Raw genomic sequence first — 20,105 nt, 5'->3', positions numbered from 1 at the left:
GGGAGGGTGGGAGAAGCGGGGTCTAAAGAGAAAGAGAGATGGGGAAGGGTGGAGTTCCAGACCAATCCTTAGGCTGTATTGGTAACAAACAACACCTTTCCCTGGTGTTTCAATGGACTCGTGATCAATAAATGAAAGGGGGAGGATGTGAAAGGTATGGAGCGATGAGGGGGTGAGTGAGGCACAGCAGGGGAGTGGAAGCTACAGATATCCTGTCCAAGGATGAGGTTCCCAGACCACAAGGTGACACAGGGCTGCCGGCAGGCTCTGGGATCTGGAGTAACACACACAGGACGCAGGATAAACTCAGTGTGTGTGTGTGGAAGGAGATGGACAGTCGACATTTAACACCAAACATCCACCATCCCCCTGCCTGCACGGATGCGGCTAGAAAGGCTACAGGGCATTGAGTTCTGGTCTGCAGTACGGGGGATTGGGGGGTGGCAGGAGAAACGAGACATCAACCCAGGCTCTGCCTCTGAGTGTCTGTGTCCTCTTGGCTCTGCTGAGCTGCAGACAGGCATTGAAGCCCCTATGCTGATGAACACGGAGGGCACTGGGACCCCAGCGGTGCCCCTACCTGGCAGCCGGTTGCTCGGGTGGACATCACGGCCGGCCGAAGACAACGGGGACCCATTGCTCTCACTCAAGGCTGCCTCCCCCGCCGCCTGGTCGCCCTCCTTCTGCAGCAGCTCCAGTCCCTCGCTCTCCTCTTCCTCCTCCTCCTCCTCAGGCTCTGTGTTCTCTTCCTGCGAGTTCTCTTCCTCTGAGTCACCCTCCTGGTCCTGGTGCTGCTTGGAAGCCAGCCAGGTCAGCTTCTCCATCGTCTCCTGCAGGGAGCAGTGGGTAGGGTCAAACCCTGCAGACTAGAACTAGGGCGCATGGGTCAAGGGTGAGAAGTGAAATGTTTAAGGGGAACTGCTTCATTCAGAGGGTGGTGAGAGTGTGGAAACAAGCTGTAGCGAAAATAGTGGATGCAGATTTGACCCCTACAGAGAAATTTGGATAGGTACATGGATAGGAAGTCGATGGGACTAAGCAGATTAAGAGTTGCTGTTTCTCTGCAGTAGTGCTATATGACTAATGGGGCTCAGCTCCCTCTCAATCCACCCCATCTCCTCCCGTCCCTCAACCCAGCACTTACAGGAAACAGGAACTTCTGACGTACAACAATCCCTTTGGTCCACAACCTTTGTGCCAACCATGCTGCCAAGTTAAACAAAGTCCCTTCTGCCGGCACGTGATCCATATCCATCGTCTAAAACGTCACCACCCATGGCAGTCCATTCCAGGCACCCAGCTAATCTGCATGTAAACAAGAACTTGACCCACAACTCCCCTTTAAACTCCCCCTCCACCCTCCAGACAGTTTTACCCAGGGAAAAAGTTTCTGTTGACCCTATCTATACCTCTCAGAATTTTACCATAAGACTTTTAAGATGTAAGAGAATTACACTATTCAGCCCATGAAGTCTGCTCCATCATGCTATCATGTCTGATTTATTATCCCTCTCAACCCCATTCTCCTGCCTTTGAGGATGGACTAACCTGTCAGTCTCCGTTTTTAATTTACCCAATGACCTTGCCTCCACAGCCGTCTGTGGCAATGAATTCCAAAGCTTTTCCACCCCCTGGTGAAAGAAATTCCTGCTCATCTCTGTTTTAAAGAGACATTCCTCCTGTCTGAGTCTGTGCTCTCTGGTCCTAGACTCCTCCACTGTAGGAAACATCCCTTCCACATCCACTATTCTTCAGCCTCTTGCTATTTGATGTGCGTCGTTTTTGATCCGCCATTCTTCTAAACTCTAGTGAGTATAGGCCTACAGCCATCAAACCCTCTTCGTATGTTAACCCTTCCATTCCCGAGATCATTCTCATAAACCTCCTCTTGACCCTCTCCAACGCCAGCACGTCCTTTCTTAGATATGAGGCCCAAAACTGCCCACAATATTCCAAATGTGGTCTGACCAATGCCTTCCATGTCTCAGCGTCACATCCTTGCTTTTATACTCTAGCCCTGTCAAAGTGAATGCTAACATTGCATTTGCCATCCTTACTACTGGCCCAGGTCTCACCTCAGCCTCTAATGTCCCAGAGAATACAATTTTGTCCAAACTCTCATAGCTAATACTCTCCAATCCAGGCAGCGTCCTGGTGAACCATTTCTGCACTTTCTCCAACCACAACCACAAACAATACTCCAACCGGGGCCTCATTAAAAATTTATACATGAGACAAGTCAGACAGGACTTACACAGCGAGCAGTGGAGCCCGGCGGCAGGGTAATTAAAACAGAGGGACCTAGGGGTACAGGTACAAAGTTCTCGGAAAGTGTGGACACAGGTAGACATACTGTGGTGAAAAAGGCATTCAAAATGCTGCAGGAGTTGAGACGTCATGTTACAGCTTTACGAGAAGTTAGTGAAGCCATATTTGGAATACTGCCTGCAATTCTGGTCACACAGCTATAGGAAGGATGTCACTCAACTGGAGAAGGTTCAAAAAGAGACTTACAGGAATGCTCAAGGTCTGGAGTTATAAGAAGATCAGTTCGATTGGGGTTTTACGCCCCGCAGCATAGAAAGCTGAGGTTTACAGAGGTTTATAAAATCATGGGATGCATAAGTAAGGTCATGAGAGTGGACAATCTGGAATTCATTGCCATAGACGGTTGTAGAGGCCAAGTCATTGGGTGTATTGAAAGTTTATTAATTTTTGATGAGCAAAGGTGTTAAAAGATTACAGGGAGAAGGCAGGAGAATGGGGCTGAGAGATAATAATCCCTCAAACTACCAGGTTTAGGAACAGTTACTATCCCTCAACCATCAGGTTCTTGAACCAAAGGAAATAACTTCACTGTTCCCACAACCTATTGACTCACTTTCAAGGGCTCTACATCTCACATTCTTGGTATTTATTGCTTTATTTATTTATTAATATTTTTTGATTCTTTTTGTATCTGCACAGTGTGGTCTCTTTTGCACACTGTTGAACACCCAAGTTGGTGTGTCTTTCATTGTTTCTGTTATGGTTATTACTCTATGGATTTATTGAGTATGCGCACAAGAAGGGTTGCATATGGTGATAATAAATTCTAATAATAAATCCTGTGCTTTATGGCCTTCTCTCAGTGTGGTCCAAAACAAGAGGGCGTGGGTTTAAAGTGTAAGGGGGAAGATTCAAAGGGTCCTGAGGGGGCAACATTTTCCACACAGGGAACGTTTCCGTGCTGAGTCTCTCTGCCTCTTTGGCAACTTACCTGTAGCTCTGGGACAGAGAGAGCCGACTCTTCAGAAGCCGAGGACAAGACTTCTTCATCTTCCTCATCCTGGGTGAGGTCATCGAAATCGTCATCCTCCTCCTCCTCCAGCCCCACTTTCGTCGCCTTCTCCGACTGGCTCTTCCCATCCTGCAGGTTGACCGAGGACTCCCCGGCACTCAGCGTGCCATCGGATTTCTCTGGGAGCCGCTCCTCCTCCTCCTCCTCCTCCTCCCCCCCATCCTCTCCTTCATCCTCCTCCTGTCTCGCTACTCCTTCCTCCTCCTCCCCCCTCCCCACTTCCTCATCCTCCTCCATCTCCTCCTCCTCAGCCTTGGCCAACTCAGGGGGGCTGGCAAAAGGCTGCCCCCCCTCACCGGGGCACTCCATGGTTGCATTATCTGGTGGTGCTCCCACGTCCAGCTCCTGGCCCAGATCCAGGATAAGTGGCTGTCCCTCTGGCTGTCCAAAAGAGGGAGCAGGCCGGGGTGGGCTCTCTGCTCTGGGTTTCTCCTCTCCCTCGTGGGGGGGGCTCGCCGAGGGGCTCTCTGTTTGCTCTTCGGGGAGGGAGCTCGGAGCAGGTGGTGTGGAGGCCACAGGAGACCCCCATGGACCTTCAAACACCCTACTGGGGTCCAGGGCCTCGGTGGTCTGGGGGCTGGCGACTGGCGGGGCAGGGGGATGGTTCAAGCCGCAAGGGAAGGCAGCCGGCCCCACCACTACCGTGGCCACCTGCAGGGTCTGCCCCGGGTATCCAGCGGTGACTGAGGACTGAATCACGTTGCAGCCTGCCCCCAGACTCAGCAGCTTCACACCAGCGGGGACAGCCAGGAGGACAGGGGCCCGAGGGATGGGAGGAGGCGGTCGGGTGGCCAGGGCAGAAGCTCGCCTTCCCCAGGGCCTCCTGCGGGAGGAGGAGGAGGGCAAAGAGGAGGAAGGCGGTAGGGCAGGCTGAGCCGGGTGCAGGGTGGAAGAGGGTGCTGGAGCCGGCTGGATGAGGCGAGGGCGGGGACGGATGGCCTGCTGCCTGGCTGGGAGGAAGGGTCCTGCCTGCCTGGGTGAGGCCTTGGCTGGTGCTGGGTGGATGGGGACAGGGGGTTTGACAACCGGAGTACGGTGTCTCCGCCGGCGAAGGTCGTGTCGGGACAGGTGGGTAATCCTAGGTCTCAGCTGCAGGAGCAGTCCCTCAGGGATAAGGAGTGGGAAACCACTGCTCCAGTCCGGCCCTTCCTGGTTCCCCTCCACCACTTCCTGGCTTCCGCCGGCCCCTTCCAGACTCCCTCCTGCCCCTTCCCCTTCCCGGCTGCCGCCTGCCCCTTCCTGGCTCCCTCCTGCCCCTCTCTGCTCCATCCATTTCCGAATCACTGGCAGGCTCTTCTGCAGGGGTGGGAGGAGGGTGGAAGGGAAATTGAAGAAAGACGAGCAGGGTTAGTCCCCGAGCCCAGACAATACTAGGATAGGCCACTCTGACACAGTGGTGGGGGAACAGTGATGGAGCGGTGAGGGGGGCAGACAGAGAGTGGAAATTTAATGCACGAGATACGCAATGCGAGGTGTGAGAGCGAAACCACCAGTGTCCAGGTACACCAGTGACTGAGCCAAACGCCAGCTAACGGGACGAGCTTGGGTGGCCAACATGAGCCAGTTGCCTGAAGCGGCTGTTCACTTCCTCAACCCTGTTCCTCCAGCTGCTGGCTCTCATACCACAACTACCCCCACCACCCAATTTGTCACTCCCCGTGACTCAGCAAAGGTACAGTGACCAGTCAGTAAGACCAGTGGTACTTTAGTCTTCAGTGAAAAGGGGACTCAAGTTCCAGAGTCTCTGCTCCAATGTCCTCAGCCCTGGTTGCATTCAACATCAGCAGCATCAAGGACGGGGACGTCAAGAGAACACACACTCATTGAGGGACAGCGTAGAGGGAGCTTCACTCTGTGTCTGACCCTGGGAGTGTGTGATGGGACAGTGTAGAGGGAGTTTCACTCTGTGTCTGACCCCGGGAGTGTGTGATGGGACGGTGGAGAGGGAGCTTCACTCTGTGTCTGACCCCGGGAGTGTGTGATGGGACGGTGTAGAGGGAGCTTCACTCTGTGTCTGACCCCAGGAGTGTGTGATGGGACAGTGTAGAGGGAGTTTCACTCTGTGTCTGACCCCGGGAGTGTGTGATGGGACAGTGTAGAGGGAGTTTCTCTGTGTCTGACCGCGGGAGTGTGTGATGGGACGGTGTAGAGGGAGCTTCACTCTGTGTCTGACCCCAGGAGTGTGTGATGGGACAGTGTAGAGGGAGTTTCACTCTGTGTCTGACCCCGGGAGTGTGTGATGGGAGAGTGTAGAGGGAGTTTCACTCTGTGTCTGACTTAAGCTGAGACTTTGCTCGGTGCTCACCTGCAGCCAGTAGGGCAGCCGACCACTCCCTCGCTGGATGGGTGGGCACATGTCCCCCGGGGGCACAGCTGTAATCCGGCTGGGCATGGGTGGTAGCACCTTCCTCTTCCTGAACAGCTGCAAGAAAATGAGTGATGCTTCACATGTGGGGAGGGGAACACTCACTTCCCACACCTCTTCTCTTCATGAGATGCCACCCTCTACCCTTCCCATCTGTGAACACCTCTGACCACAACACTCCTACCCTTCTCTGTGACCCCCTCCACTCCTCCCTGTCTCTGTGATCCCCCTCCATCCCTACACACCTCCCTGTCTCTGTGACCACCCTCCGGCCACTACACCCCTCCCTGTCTCTGTAACCCCTCCATCCCATACAGCCCTCCCTGTCTCTGTGATCCCCTTCCGGCCACTACACACCTCCCCGTCTGTGTCCCCTGCCGGCCCCTAAACGCCCCTTCTTTCCTGAACATCCCCCTCCCTCCCTGAAAGTACCCCCCCGCCCCCACCAGTTCTAAGCTGGAGCTTTCAACCTCCCATTCTCTCGACCAATCCCCAGTGTGCTCCTCTGAGGGAACCCCTTTCTCCATCAAGTCCCAGATCAGCCCTACAGGAGTAGGGAGTTGGACCCAGTCGGACTCTCTCTTCTCAGCATCGATGGACCTCCATCCCACCCCCCCCACCATGCCCTGCTCTCTCCCCCCCCCCCCCCCACCGTGCCCCACTCTCTCCCACTCCCCCCTCCCACCGTGCCCCGCTCTCTCCCGCACCTTAACGACGTTGTCTGGCGCCCGGCTCACACTGAGGTTCTTGATGTGGACAGTTAGCTGGTGGTAGGTCTTTGGGGGCATCAGGTACTGACTGATGAGTGGCTTGGGGAAGTCTGTATCCTCAAAGTGCTTCAGACCCAGGGCCAGCAAGCTGCAGGGACAAGAACAGAACAAGTGATGGAGAACAGAAGGGACCCATGAACACCCAGGCCCCTGACCTGCTCTCGCAGGGGGTTGGTTATGCAGACAGGAAGGGGTGGAAGGGCCATCGGGCGGGTACAGAGATGGAAAGGGGTTTAGGGAAGGGAAGTGGGTTGTTACAACGCTGGGTTGGGGTAGAGGGCGATGGAGAGGGTTTTAGTGGAAGGAAAGGGGTTACAGGGATAGGGAGGTGAGTCGGGATGGAGGGGTTTACAGAAACAGGGAAGGGCCTGGCTACAAAGACAGGGTGGGATATAGGGACAGCAGTAGGGAGGGGTGTAAGGCCTGGAGGGGGATAAGGAAAAGGGTTTAGGGAAGGGAGCAGTTACAGTGATGGGGAGGGAGGGGTTTATAGAGACAGGGAGGTGTAGGGACCCACTCTGATCTGCCTGGAACTTGTTTGGCTGTAGGGCAATGAACTGTCTGTGTGAATGCAACCCAACCCTTCACTGTGAGGGCTCTACCTTAGTCTGACATCGGATACTGCCGCACCATGCACCAAAACATCACAAAGTCACATGGCATAGAAACAGGACATCAGGCCCAACTCTTCCATGCTGAACGCCTCAGCCAGTCCTGACTTCAAGCACTTGGCTCACATCACTCTAAATCTTTCCCACCCATCATACCTGCCTCAACCACTTCCTCCCGTCGGTGTTTCGCTACGCCCACCGCTGTGTGAGGGAGTTGCCCCTCAGATTCCTGAGCGATGCTATTATAGCTCGGGGCCTTGGAGTTCAGAGTTCAAGCAGCTTGTTTGTTTATTGACTGATCGATTGAGATACAGCATGGAACCCTCCAGCTCAGCAACCCCTGAACACTTCTAACCTAGTCACAGGACAATTTACATTCACCAATTAACCTAACCACTTGGACTGTGGGAGGAAACCAGAGCACCCGGAGGAAACCCATGCGGTCACGGGGAGAGCGTACAGACTCCTCAGAGGCTGCGGCGGGAATTGAACCCAGGTCGCTGGTACAGTAAAGCGTTGTGCTAATCACTCCCAGGGGTTGCTGGAGGGGCGAAGAGCCCACTCTGTCCTGTACCTCTAAACTAATTAATTAGAAAATGGTCTGGGCCTGAAACGTTGACTGTTCATTACCCTCTGTAGCTGCTGCCTGGCCTGCTGAGCTCCTTCAGCGTCTTGTGTGTGTTCACATGTTAAATCTTTCTCCCCCCACCTTAAACCTGTGCCCTCTGGTTTTTGATTCCCCTTCTCTGGGAAAATCACTGTGTGTGTTCACCCATCTTTACCCCCCTTGACTTTATGCGCTTCAAAAAGGCATGGGAGCACAATTAGGCCATTCAGCCCATTGAGTCTGATCTACCATTCACCATGGCTGATCTATCATCCCTCCCAAACTCACTCTCCTGCCTTCTCCCGCAACCTTTGATGCACTGACTAATCAAAAACCCAGCAACCTCTGCTTTAAATATACTCAACAACTTGACCTCCACAGCCATTTGTGTCAATAAATTCCACTTTCACCACTCTCTAAAGAAATTGCGTCCATCTCTGTTCTAAATGGAAATCCTTCTATACTGAGGCTGCGTCCTCTGTTCCTACTCCTATACTACAGGAAACATCCTCTCAATATCCACTCTATGTCAGCCCTTCAATATTCGATAGGTTTCAATGAGATCTGAACCACAGCAAATATAACCCCAGAGCCATCAAAACTTCTCATATGTTAACCCTTCCATTCCTGGGATCACCCTCTCCAATGCCAGCACATCCTTTCTCAAGAATGAAAGCCTAGCACGGCTGACAGTTCCCCCGAGTGCTGGGCCGGATCAGGCAGTGGAAGCAGGCAGGAGACCCGGAGGCCGCAGGGGTGCACGGTGCCGTGGAACCTACTTGTCCTCGCCCTTGGTGAAGGAGGCTTTGTCCTTAGGCTGCCTGGGCTGGAGCGCGACGTGAGGCAGTAGCTCTGGGTACATGAAGATGCCACGGGTGGCCAGGATCCACGCCAGCTCTCTTGGCAGGTAGCTGGACTCGTCACCTGTGCCCGAGGGAAGAGAACTGGCTTTAGAGACATCGGAACATGGCACTGGGTGGGGGGGGGGGGGTGCAGCGTAGGAAGGGTAGTGGGGAAAAGAGGGGAAAGAGTGCGGAGAGGAGAGGTGAGGGAAGTCAGAGAGGGTAGGAGGATCATGGAAGGCAGGGCTGAGGAGACTGAGTGGGGGGGGGGGCGGGGCGGGGAGGACCGAGAGAGAGAAGACGGGGCAGGGTAGAGAGAGAGAGTGGGCAAGGAGGCAATGGGAGAGGGAGAGGAGAGTGGGGGAGGCAGGCAGATGGAGAGGGGAGGTGGGGGAGAAATGGGGGGGGTGGGGGGAGATGGAGAGGGATGGTGGGGGAGGGAACGGGGCTTGGGGAGAGGGAGAAAGGGAATCAGGAACGTAAAGGGAGGGGGGAGAAAGAATGCAAGGGAAAATGGAAGGGCAGAGAATGAGAGTGGGTGGGTGGGTGGGAGGTAGGGAGGGAGGACTGAGAGGTGAAGGTAAGATGATAGTAACAGAGTGGGCAGCCAGTGACGGGGGTGGGGAGATGTGTGCATGCCCTCTGACTGGGAGGGTGACAGGCCAGGTGCCTCCTCACTGTGAGGGTGAGGTGGGATGGAAGGGGCGCCCACTCACACTTCCTGTTGATCTTTGCCTCTTCCTTGGGTGGCGGAGTCTCCACGTGCAGCCTAACGTGTTGCTCAAACTCCTCCACCAGCGACAGGGCCTCCTTCAGATTGCAGGCTGAGAAGGAGGATTGAAAGCCCGGGACCTGGGCCGAGTGAATCTCACTGGCCTTCTCCGCAAAGCTGGCCAGCTCGTTCTGTGGAGCAGTAAAGTGGACAGTGAGTGCACTTGCTCACCCTGCCCTTGTCATCTTGTCTTTGTGAGCACTGAAAGTAAATAAATTTGATGGGTGAAGGCCCTGCCAACAATGCATACGGTATCTGTTACAGATGTTATATATGGCAGAGCAGCAATTATTGCAATGCTATTTCAGCGCGAAGCGTCAGCGTTCGGAGTCAATCCCATTGTCCCCCGTGAGGCGTTTGTACGTCCTCCCTGTGGAAAGTGTGGGCTCTTCTCCGAGTGTTGTGGTTCCCTCCCACAGCCCAAAGGCATTCCAGTTCATGGGTTAATGGTCCTGTGGTTAGGCTCAGGTTAAATGGGGGGTTGCTGGACTGCGTGGCTCAAAGGACTGGCATGGCCTGTTCTGTATTGTATCTGAATAAATAAATAAAATGAACCATGGAACAGGCCCTTCAGAACACAGCAGGTTTCTACGGATGTACCCTGGAGGGTATTCTGTCTGGCTGGCTCACACTACCTTATCATTGTTACCCTGTTTTTTTTTACACTACCTAATTATTTTAATATACGTATTGTAATTGTTGGCGCGTTAAGGCGTTCATCTAGTGATCTGAAGGTCACTAGTTCGAGCCTTGGCTGAGGCAGTGTGTTGTGTCCTTTGAGCAAGGCACTTAACCACACATTGCTCTGTGACGACACCGGTGCCAAGCTGTATGGGTCCTAATGCCCCTCCCTTGGACAACATCGGTGGCGTGGAGAGGGGAGACTTGCAGCGTGGGCAACTGCTCAGGCCTGCGCCCTGGAAACCTTCCAAGGCGCAAATCCGTGGTCTCAGGAGACTAACGGATGCCTATTACTATTATTTTATTGTAATTTATGGAATATTTTGTCTTGCACTGTACTGCTACCACAAAACAACAAATTTCACAACAAATGTCAGAGATATTAAACCTGATTCTCATTCACGCAAAATTTCTTTCTTGTCCAGTTCATTTTCAACTGCCTGATGACAATGGAAGGTTGAGTGGGGCTCAACGCCAATAGGAGCTTGAGGAGATTTGGTACGTCGCCAAAGACCCGCAGGTTTCTACAGATGTACCCTGGACAGCATTCCGACTGGTTGCATGGCTGGTCTGGTACGGAGCCGTCCCAATGCTCAGGATCAAAAGAGGGCTGTAGACTCAGCCAGCACAACCCTCCCAACCACCAAGGAGGTCTCAAGAAGGTGGCGTCCATCATTAAGGACCCTCACCACCCAGGGCATTCCCTCTTCTCATTGCTACAAGCATGGAGGAGGAACCAGACATCGTTTTATTCCAAGCTTCTTCCCCTCAGATTTCTGAACGGTCCAATAACACTACCTCATTATTCTCCAACCTACACAACCTGCTGCAGGAACTCAGCAGGTCAGGCAGCATCTATGGAAGTGAATAAACAGTTGACGTTTCAGGCCGAGACGCTTCACCCGGACTGGAAAGAAGGGGAAGGAGTACAAACTCAAAGGTGATAGGTGAGTTGTGGGGGGGGGGGAGTGTGAATTAAGAAGCTGGGTGGTGAAAGGGAAAAAAAGGTAAAGGGCTGGAGAAGAAGGAATCTTGTTTGAGAGAAGAGTGTATCTTTTCCACCAATCACCTCCCAGCTTCTTAGTTCATCCTCCGCCAGGCTCCATTTCTCATGCTGACTTCTTCACCCTTTCCAGTCCGAATGAACAGTCTCAGCCTGAAATGTCAACCATTTATTCCCCTCCAAAGACGCTGCCTGACCTACTGAGTTCCTCCAGCATTTTGTGTGTGTTGCTCTGGATTTCCAACATCTGCAGAATCTCTTACTACGATGAAACTGCTTTGCTCTCTTTTTAAACTATTATTTTTACATATTCCTTGTTGTATCTCACTGTAATTTTTCTTATTATTGCACTCTACTGCTGCCACTAAACAACCAATTCCATGACTTAAATCATTGATAGTAAACACAATTCTGAACAAAACCTAGTCCCTTCTGCTGAAACGATGTCCATGTTCCTCCATTCCCTGCATATCCGTATGCCCATCTATACATAGGCATCCGTTAGTCTCGTGAGACCATGGATTTGCGCCTTGGAAGGTTTCCAGGGCGCAGGCCTGGGCAAGGTTGTATGGAAGACTGACAGTTGCCTATGCTGCAAGTCTCCCCTCTCCACGCCACCGATGTTGTCCAAGGGAAGGGCATTAGGACCCATACAGCTTGGCACCAGTGTTGTCGCAGAGCAATGTGTGATTAAGTGCCTTGCTCAAGGACACAACACACTGCCTCAGCCAAGGCTCGAACTAGCGACCTTCAAATCACTAGACGAATACCTTAACCACTTGGCCACGTGCCCATCTAAGAGCCTCCTAAATACCTCTTATCGTATCTGACTCCATCACCACCCCTGACAGTGCAATCCAGGCACCCTCCACTATTAACAAGAACTTGCCCCACTTTTCCTTGAATGTATCTCTCCTCACCTTGAGTGCATACCCCTCTGGTATCAAACATTTCAAGCCTGGGAAAGAGATACTGGCTGTCTACTCCATCTCTGCCTCTCATAATCTTATAAACTTCCGTCAGGTCTCCCCTTAGTCCCTGCCACTCCAGAGAGGAGAACCCAAGTTTGTCCAGCCGCTCCTGACAGCGGATACACTCCAATCCAGGCAGAATCCTGGTGACTCTCTTCTGCACTCTCTCCAAAGCCTCCACGTCCTTCCTGTAATGGGGTGGCCAAATCTCAGTGCAATTCAGTAACTCAAATTGGTTACTTCATTTGCAAGTGACTGATAACTGATACTGTGTTAACGTTAAGAAATGGAATAAACATTACTTGTCATATAAATTTCCTATCCATTCAGTTCCCTCAACTGGGAGAACTCCAATGAATCCACTACCAGGGATTCTTCATCTCATGTTTATTTATTTTGCATTATTATTATTATTTCTTTCTCTTTGTATTTGCACAGATTGTTGTCTTTTGCAGACCTGTTGAACTCCCAAGTTGGTGTGGTCTTTCACTGATTCTATTACAGTTATTATTCTATTCAATTTGCTGAGTATGCCCGTAAAAAAATTAATCTCAGGGTTGTATATGGTGACATATATACATAAGCCCATAAGACAAAGGAGCAGAAGTTGGCCATTCGGCCCGTCGAGTCTGCTCCGCCATTTTATCATTAGCTGATCCATTCTCCCATTCAGCCCCACTCCCCCGCCTTCTCACCATAACCTTTTATACACTTCGATAATAAATTTACTTTGATATATCAGAGGAAATTATCTGCTGGAGGAACCTAGCAGGTCGAGCAGGATTGACACAGGGTTTTGACATTTCCTCTCTTCCCCCACAGAGGCTGCATCTGCAATCACCGGTATTTCCGTATCAAAAGAAACCCCGGGGCTTTCATACGTATCATTGCAAGAAAGTTTTATTTTCCCATCGTCAGGGAAATTGAAGATCCATCCTGGTCCCAACATAGTGATGTAATCATGAAGGAGGAGTTTGAGGAGATTTGGTATGTCACCAAAGACTCCAGATGTGATGGACAGCAGTCTGACTGGTTGCATCACCAGTTGGTATGGAGGAGCCACTGAACAGAATTGTAAAATAAGTGCAGTGGTTGTAAACTCAGCCAGTATGCCACTATGAAAGGGTTCATATCCCATCCTGAACCAATAATATGCTCTTCTGCGCCCTCCCCACAGCCCACACATTCTAGTTTGGTTTGACCAAGCTAGGATTATGAATCAATGGAATACTTGGAATATACCCAGCAGAAAAATTGTAACATTCCCTGATCGACCGTCAAGGTCCCCGCACTCACCAAGAACAGTTTGGTCATATCCGCCTCTTGTCGGAGGCCCTCACAGATGCTGGTCAGAAGATGGACCTGGCACAGAAGCTGGATGTGCTGGGGAAACAGAAGACAAGGCCCTTGTTTAACAGAGGTGACTGTGCCAGGCAGGAAGGTACTGATTTTAGATTCATTACTGTCTCCTCCACAAGGACCACAACCTTATCATGGTTTAGAGGCTTGCATACCTCAATGACCTGGAGAGCTATGTTGCCCGAGTCAGAGCTTTGTGCTTTGGTTCTCGGTAGGGTCACCCATGCCAAACAGGTCAAAGGGTAGAGGCCAGACTAAGAATGGCCAACCGGTCCTCCAGGGTCAGAGGTTCAGCTCAGGGATAACAACCCTGACTGGTCAAACAAAATTGTTATGGAAACAGCCATGAAGAATCCTTCTACATCTGTATTGGACAGTATTCCTGAGTCTCCACCCAGGGCTTGCATGACTGACTGCAGTGAAAACCGAGTGGAAGCTGCTGACAGGATGAAGGAAGCCCTGAACACCACCAGAGATGGAGGACTTCCATTGCTGCCCTAATTGCCAGCAAGCCATTACTGTCACATATACTGGGGAGGGAGAGAGGGGAGAGAGAAAAAGAAAAGATAGGAGCTTGTTTTGTCGCTTGTCATATTCCGTGTTGTTCTGCTGAGCTTTGTGGGCTTGCTCTGTTGGTACTGGAACGTGTGGAGACACTTGCGGGCTGCTCCCAGCACATCCTTGGGTTGTACTGGTGTTAAAACAAACAACACATTTCACTACATGCTTCAATGTACATGCGACAAATAAAATTGAATCTGAATCTGAATCAGATACAATTCAAATTGCAAGGGTCATTACAAAGTAGACTGACAGATCAAGAGTTCAACTTTACTGTACAGCAAGTCGGATCAGTACTCTGATAACAGTTGGACAGAAGCTGTCCTCGAGCCTACTGGTACGTGCTTTCAGGGTTTTGTATCTTCTGCCCGATGGGAGAAACCCGATTCTGAGTGGGGATAGCAAGCGAGTCGGGGTTTACATTGGGAGGGTGTGTACCAGTTGGGGATGGGTCACTGGGGTCCGAGCTGGGTGCAGATGGGCGTCTGTTCCCCCTCCCTCAGTTACCTGCTGCATTTGCTGCTGCAGCTGAAGTTTCTGTGCTGGGTCCAAACTCAGGGTCTCGGGATCCTGGCTGCCACCGGCCGCCGCTTTGGCTTCGGTGGCCGTAGCCTGCCGCTTAGCCTTGCGTTGCCGCAGCTGCTCGATCTGTGCCTTCACCGTACGGTGCTGCTCCGTCAGGATGTTCGCCAGCGGCTCCTCAAACCTGCGGCGGCAACAACAGACGATAGCTACTGGGCTGGGCATTTCCCCCGAGCCAAAGGCCCCAGAGAACACTAGAGCTTGCTGGCCGTAACCCTCATTCAACCTTTACCGCACCAGCAATGAATTTAAAGTGGGGGGAGGTAAGGGGGCTAGTGTATAGAGAGGGGGAGGGTGGGTGGTATCCAGATGGCAGGTGGGGGCGTATGAGGGAGTTGTACGGTGGGGGGGGGTTGTACAGAGAGGGGGACACAGAAGGTTAACCAGACAAACCCACATTCCGACTGAATGAGTCAAACACAGATCCGGACACCCGCTGTTTCCAGTGTCACTCGCGGCACCAGCGCACTCCGCAGCCATCGTCCTGAGAACGGGCGGAGAAACCACAGGAGACACGAGCTATTTCTCTGCCTCCTCACCCAAACAGCAGCGGCTGAGCTGCGACCGTGCTGTCCCGTAGTGAAGGAGGTGACACTCACTGGGAATTCCACAAAAACCCACTGTGTCCTGACTCACCTTCATCATCACTACCCCTCCTCCTCTCCTCTCAGGGAATGGCCTTCACAGCAGAGGCAAGAGGCAGAGAGTGGAGTCAGTGGGGGGAGAGAACAGAGGGTGGGGTGAGTTTGCGGCACGAGGCAGGGCAGGGAAGGGGGAGTGCCAGGCGTGGCGGGAAGGGACAGGAAACAGAATAAGAACCGGGTTTGTTCATTTGTTCGTTAGACTTAACAGCTCCTACTACTCATACCCGATATACAGTCCCGTGAAACACATATGTCAGGACAGGAAGCCACACTGTGCCCTGCGTGGATTGAACATGGCGCCTCTGAAGATTTGGGAGTTCAGGCTTACCGCAGTGCCTGAGGTGTATTGAAGGAACTGAGAACCTGCTCCTTTACATCGTCTTCTGGTACTTCCTCCTCCACGTCTGGCACTCCCATCTCATCCTGAAACTACGGAGTGGGAGAGAGTACAAAGGAATAGTCAAGGACACAACTCAACATCGAGGCCACAGACCAAGAGTCAGACCAACACAGAATCATGCCCCTCCAGCCCACACAAATTTCTACCTCACACCGTCCAGTTTTCCCATGTTTGGCTCATTTCCCTCCAAACCTTTCCTATCCACATTCTTACCCAAATGCATTTTAAATGTAAATTGTTCCTGCCTCAACCACCTCACTATACAGATCGATAAATACACCCTCTGTGTGAAAAGGCTGTTTCTCAAGTCCCTTGTAAATCTATTCCCCCACACCATAAATCTGCCCTCCAGTTCTGGACTCCCCTAACCTGGTAAAAGACTGGGTGCCCATCGCTCCATCCTCCACCAGCAGAACTTCCCGGTGGCCAAACATTTTAATTCAGATTCCCATTCCAGTTCTGACATGTTGGTCAATGGCTTCTTCTTGTCCCAAGATGAGGCCACCCTCAGGGTGGAGGAACACCTTATAGTCCATCTGGGTAGCCTCCAACCTGATGGCATGAACATTGATTTGTCATTCTGATACAAAAAAAAAAATCCCCCTTCCCCTATTCACCACTCTCACCTTTTACCTCTTCTCCTCACCTCCCCCTGGGTCCCCTCCTCCTTCCCTTTCTCCTATCTGATTCCTTCCTCTCCAGCCCTTTACCTTTCTCACCCACCTGGCTTCACCTATCACCTTCTTGCTAGCTTCCTTCCCCTCCCCACACATTTTTCTTTTATTCTGGCATCTTCCCCCCTTCCTTCTCAGTCCTGAAGAAGGGTCTCAGCCCAAAACACTGACTGTTTATTCACAAGATCACAAGACGAAGGAGCTCTACCACTCTACCATGAGCTAAACTATTCTCCCATCTAGTTACAATTCCCAGCTTTCTCCCCATATCCTTTGATACCCTGACCATTTAGATACCTGTCAATCTCCTCCTTAAACACCCTCAATGATCCAGCCTCCACAGCTGTATGTGGCAATGAATTCCATAAATCCACGACCCTCATTCATTTCCATAGATGCTGCCTGGCTCTGTCTGCCCCTGTCTCCTCCTGCATCCGTCTGTCTCCTGTCTCCGCCTGCGTCCGTCTGTCTCCTCTGTCTCCGCCTGCGTCTATCTGTCCTCGTCTGTCTCCGCCTGCGTCCGTCTGTCTCCGCCTGCATCTGTCTGTCTCCGTCTGTCTGTCTCCTGTCTCCGCCTGCGTCCGTCTGTCTCCTCTGTCTCCGCCTGCGTCTGTCTGTCTCCGTCTGTCTGTCTCCTCTGTCTCCGCCTGCGTCCGTCCGTCTCCTCTGTCTCCGTCCGTCTTCTCTGTCTCCGCCTGCATCTGTCTGTCTCCTCTGTCTCCGCCTGCGTCTGTCTGTCTCCTCTATCTCCGCCTGCATCTGTCTGTCTCCACCTGCGTCCGTCTGTCTCCTCTGTCTCCGCCTGCATCTGCCTGTCTCCTCTGTCTCCGCCTGCATCTGTTTGTCCTCCTCTGTCTCTACCTGCGTCTGTCTCCTCTGACTCCACCTGCGTCTGTCTGTCTCAGTCTGTCTGCGCCTGCGTCTGTCTGTATTGCTCTGGGTACCCATACCCTGGGGTAAATATGGCCAAAGCTGGCAATCAGGTTTCAGGCACGAGGAGAGAGATTTAATCGGAACCCGAGGGACAACGTTTTCACCAAGAGGGTGATCAGTTTGCGGAACGAGCTGCCAGAAGTGGTTGAGGCAGGACCATTAACATTTACAACACTTAGACAGGTACACGGATAGGAAAGGTTTAGAGGTACATAAGGACCAAATGTAAGCAAATGGGACTAGCTTAGACGGACACCTTGGGCTGGCATGGTTCAGTTGGGCCGAAAGGCCTGTTTCCGTGCTGTCTCTAAGAGGATATTCCAGCTCGCTTACCTGGTCCATTCAAACAGCTACACAAAAAGGAAATAGGGGAATGTGGGCCAAACGCAGGCAAATGAGACTAGCTTGGTTGGCATTGACTAGTTGGGCCGTAGGGCCTGTTTCTGTACTGTATGACTATGACTCTTAATCACACACCACCCATTACTTAAACTCATTCAGAGTACTGGGAACGTTTCATTGCATAGAACAAGAAAACAGCAGGAACCTTAGGAGCATTAATTAACAGATTCAAGATTACTTAGTATCATTTCCAGTGCACAAGTATAGAAGAGAATGAAATAATCGTTAGCCTGGATCTGATGCAGCACAAAAAAAAATTAATTGGATAAAGAACATAATAAATGAAAAAAATGCGTAAGATAGCTTATATACATTGATGGTATATCCATAGAATTATCTGTACCTAAGGTGACTCTCACAGGAAATGATAAAGTAGTGGTGAGGGGAGTGTTAGTGGGTGGCAGTATCCATCAGTCTTACCGCGTGGGGTAAGTAACTGTTTTTAAATCTGGTGGTCCTGGTGTGGATGCTACGCAGCCTCCTCCCTGATTTGAGTGGGACGAACAGTACACGCGCAGGGTGAATGGGGTCCTTCGTGTTACTGGTCCTTTTCCGGCTCTTTCCTGTATAGATGTCATTATAGCTGAGTGGGCTAGCGCCGATGACGAGGGAGCTTCCTGAAAGGGGTAACATGAGTAGAGAGGGTAACGAGGAAAGCGTACAGAATGCTTGCCTTCACCAGTCGGGGCACCGAGTATCACAGTAAGGTCACGTTGCAGCTGAATAGAACTTTGGTTCAGCCACATTTGGTGTCTGTTCCGCTCACCCCATTACAGAAAGGATGTGGCGACTTCAGGGAGGGTACAGAAAAGGGTTATCGCAGTTAGAGGGAAAGGTTGAACAGGTGAGGACTTCATTCCCTCGAGCCGCAGGTGAAGGAGGGGAGATTTGATAAGAGGTATACAAAATTATGAGGGGTACAGACATGGTAAATGTAAGTGGGTTTTTTTCACTCGACATTGGATAAATGTAGAGGTCATAGGTCAAGGATGATAGGTGAAATATTTAAAGGGAATCTGATGAGGAACCTGCTTACTCAGAGGACGCTGAAAGTGTGGAATGAACTGTCAGTGGAAGAGGAGGATGCAAGATCAATTGTAACATTTACGAGTTTGGTTAGGTACTGTACATGCGTGGAGGGGGTTGTCCAGGTATGGGTAGACGGAACCAGGGAGAAAGCCAGGTTGGCACAGACTAGATGGGCTGAAGGCCTTCCTGAGCTGTAGTGCTCTCTGACTGCCGGTAAAAAATCATTGAGAAGACCACCGAGGTCTCCCTCCCTCCCTCCTATTTGTGACATCTACCGCAGAGCTGCAGACAAAAGGGCCAAGCATTGCTCAGCATCCCTACCACCCATCCCACCATCTCTTTGACCCACTACTGTCAGGAACGGGGTACAGGAGCATCAGGACTAGGACGGCCAGACTGGGTAACAGCTTCTTCCCTCAGGCTGTGAGACTGATGAATACCCTGACACCACCAAGATCTCATCACTAGAACAGCCAGCTATTAACTGTTCTGTTAACTGTTTATCTGTGTCGTTTTATCTTATTAACGTACTTTATGTTATTAACATACTGTATTTGTGGTAATATTTTGGTTTTTGTGAATGGACCATGGTCCAGAGTAACATTGTTTCGTTTGGTTGTATACATATGTACAGTCAGATGACAATAAACTTGAACTTGGCTCTATGTCCCGTGTGATGAAGGCAAGCATCCCCTACTCTCAGGGAGCTAGGCGTTTAGATGCTCCAGTCTCGATGTGCATTAACAGTGCTTAGGTAGAGAAATTTAGCGTTGGGTGTAATGGTGTATAAAACCAGACAATGGGGACAGTGCAGTGGCACACTGTACAGTACAGCCACTGTCTCTGCCCACGGTCGGAAGGTGGATCACACTCTGTGCTGTCAAGTCATCAATCTAACCAGCGGCCCCAGTGCCAGGGAAAGAGGACAGTGGGTAATGCCGGAAGGTAAAAGGGGAAGGAAAACAGCAGGACACCAGAGACAGACAGGTAGGCTTTGTAACTCACCGTCTCAAAGAGCTCCTCCATCAGTTCGTTCACTTCCTTCTCTGGGGAGAGACAAAGAAAGTGATTTCCTCAGGTCTCAATCCTGACTGTCTGCAACGAGTTCCCAAACCTGATCCAGATTTATTATCACTGTCTTGGAGAATGTGACATTTGTGTTGAATTGTGGGAGCAGTAGAGTGCAAAGACAATGAATATTAAAGATTAACATTAGCTTTACTTGTCAAATGTACATCGACAGAGTGAAATGCATAGTTTGTGACAACTACCAACAGAGCGAGGATGCGCTGGGGGCAGCCCGTCTGTGTCACCAAGTTTCCAGTGCCAACATAGCATGCCCACAACTCACTAACCCTAACCCATATGACTTTGGAAAGTTGGAAGAAACTGGAGCACCTGGAGGAAACCCACACAGTCACAGGGAGAACGTACAAACTCCTTACAGACAGCGGTGGGAATTGAACCCAGGTCACTGGCACTGCGCTATACAATCACACGAATAAATAACTAGTTCAATAAAATGAATAATGAGGTAGTCTGGTGGTGGAGAGTTAGGA

The 20,105-nt window shown here is 51.3% G+C and overlaps 1 protein-coding gene across 4 annotated transcripts in view; it reads right to left on the bottom strand.

Annotated features, from left to right (window-relative positions):
- The window catches only part of LOC140211999 (GON-4-like protein), a 63,548-nt gene that overhangs the window by 11,849 nt on the left and 31,594 nt on the right, over window positions 1–20,105 (bottom strand). For all 4 annotated transcript variants that reach the window (XM_072282374.1, XM_072282364.1, XM_072282345.1 and 1 more), the window contains exons 13-22: window positions 19,552–19,592; window positions 15,437–15,537; window positions 14,390–14,588; window positions 13,259–13,345; window positions 9,252–9,438; window positions 8,473–8,617; window positions 6,413–6,563; window positions 5,646–5,762; window positions 3,260–4,636; window positions 581–830 (exon numbers count right to left, since the gene is read on the bottom strand). In XM_072282374.1, coding sequence (XP_072138475.1) covers window positions 581–830; window positions 3,260–4,636; window positions 5,646–5,762; window positions 6,413–6,563; window positions 8,473–8,617; window positions 9,252–9,438; window positions 13,259–13,345; window positions 14,390–14,588; window positions 15,437–15,537; window positions 19,552–19,592 — 2,655 coding nt within the window. The remainder of the gene's footprint in view (window positions 1–580; window positions 831–3,259; window positions 4,637–5,645; window positions 5,763–6,412; window positions 6,564–8,472; window positions 8,618–9,251; window positions 9,439–13,258; window positions 13,346–14,389; window positions 14,589–15,436; window positions 15,538–19,551; window positions 19,593–20,105) is intronic.

Source organism: Mobula birostris, chromosome 2 (assembly GCF_030028105.1).
Source record: "Mobula birostris isolate sMobBir1 chromosome 2, sMobBir1.hap1, whole genome shotgun sequence".
NCBI classification, from domain to species: Eukaryota; Metazoa; Chordata; class Chondrichthyes; order Myliobatiformes; family Myliobatidae; genus Mobula; species Mobula birostris.
The sequence above is the reverse complement of the archived record's forward strand: the minus strand, read 5'-3'. Positions and strand labels throughout refer to the sequence as shown.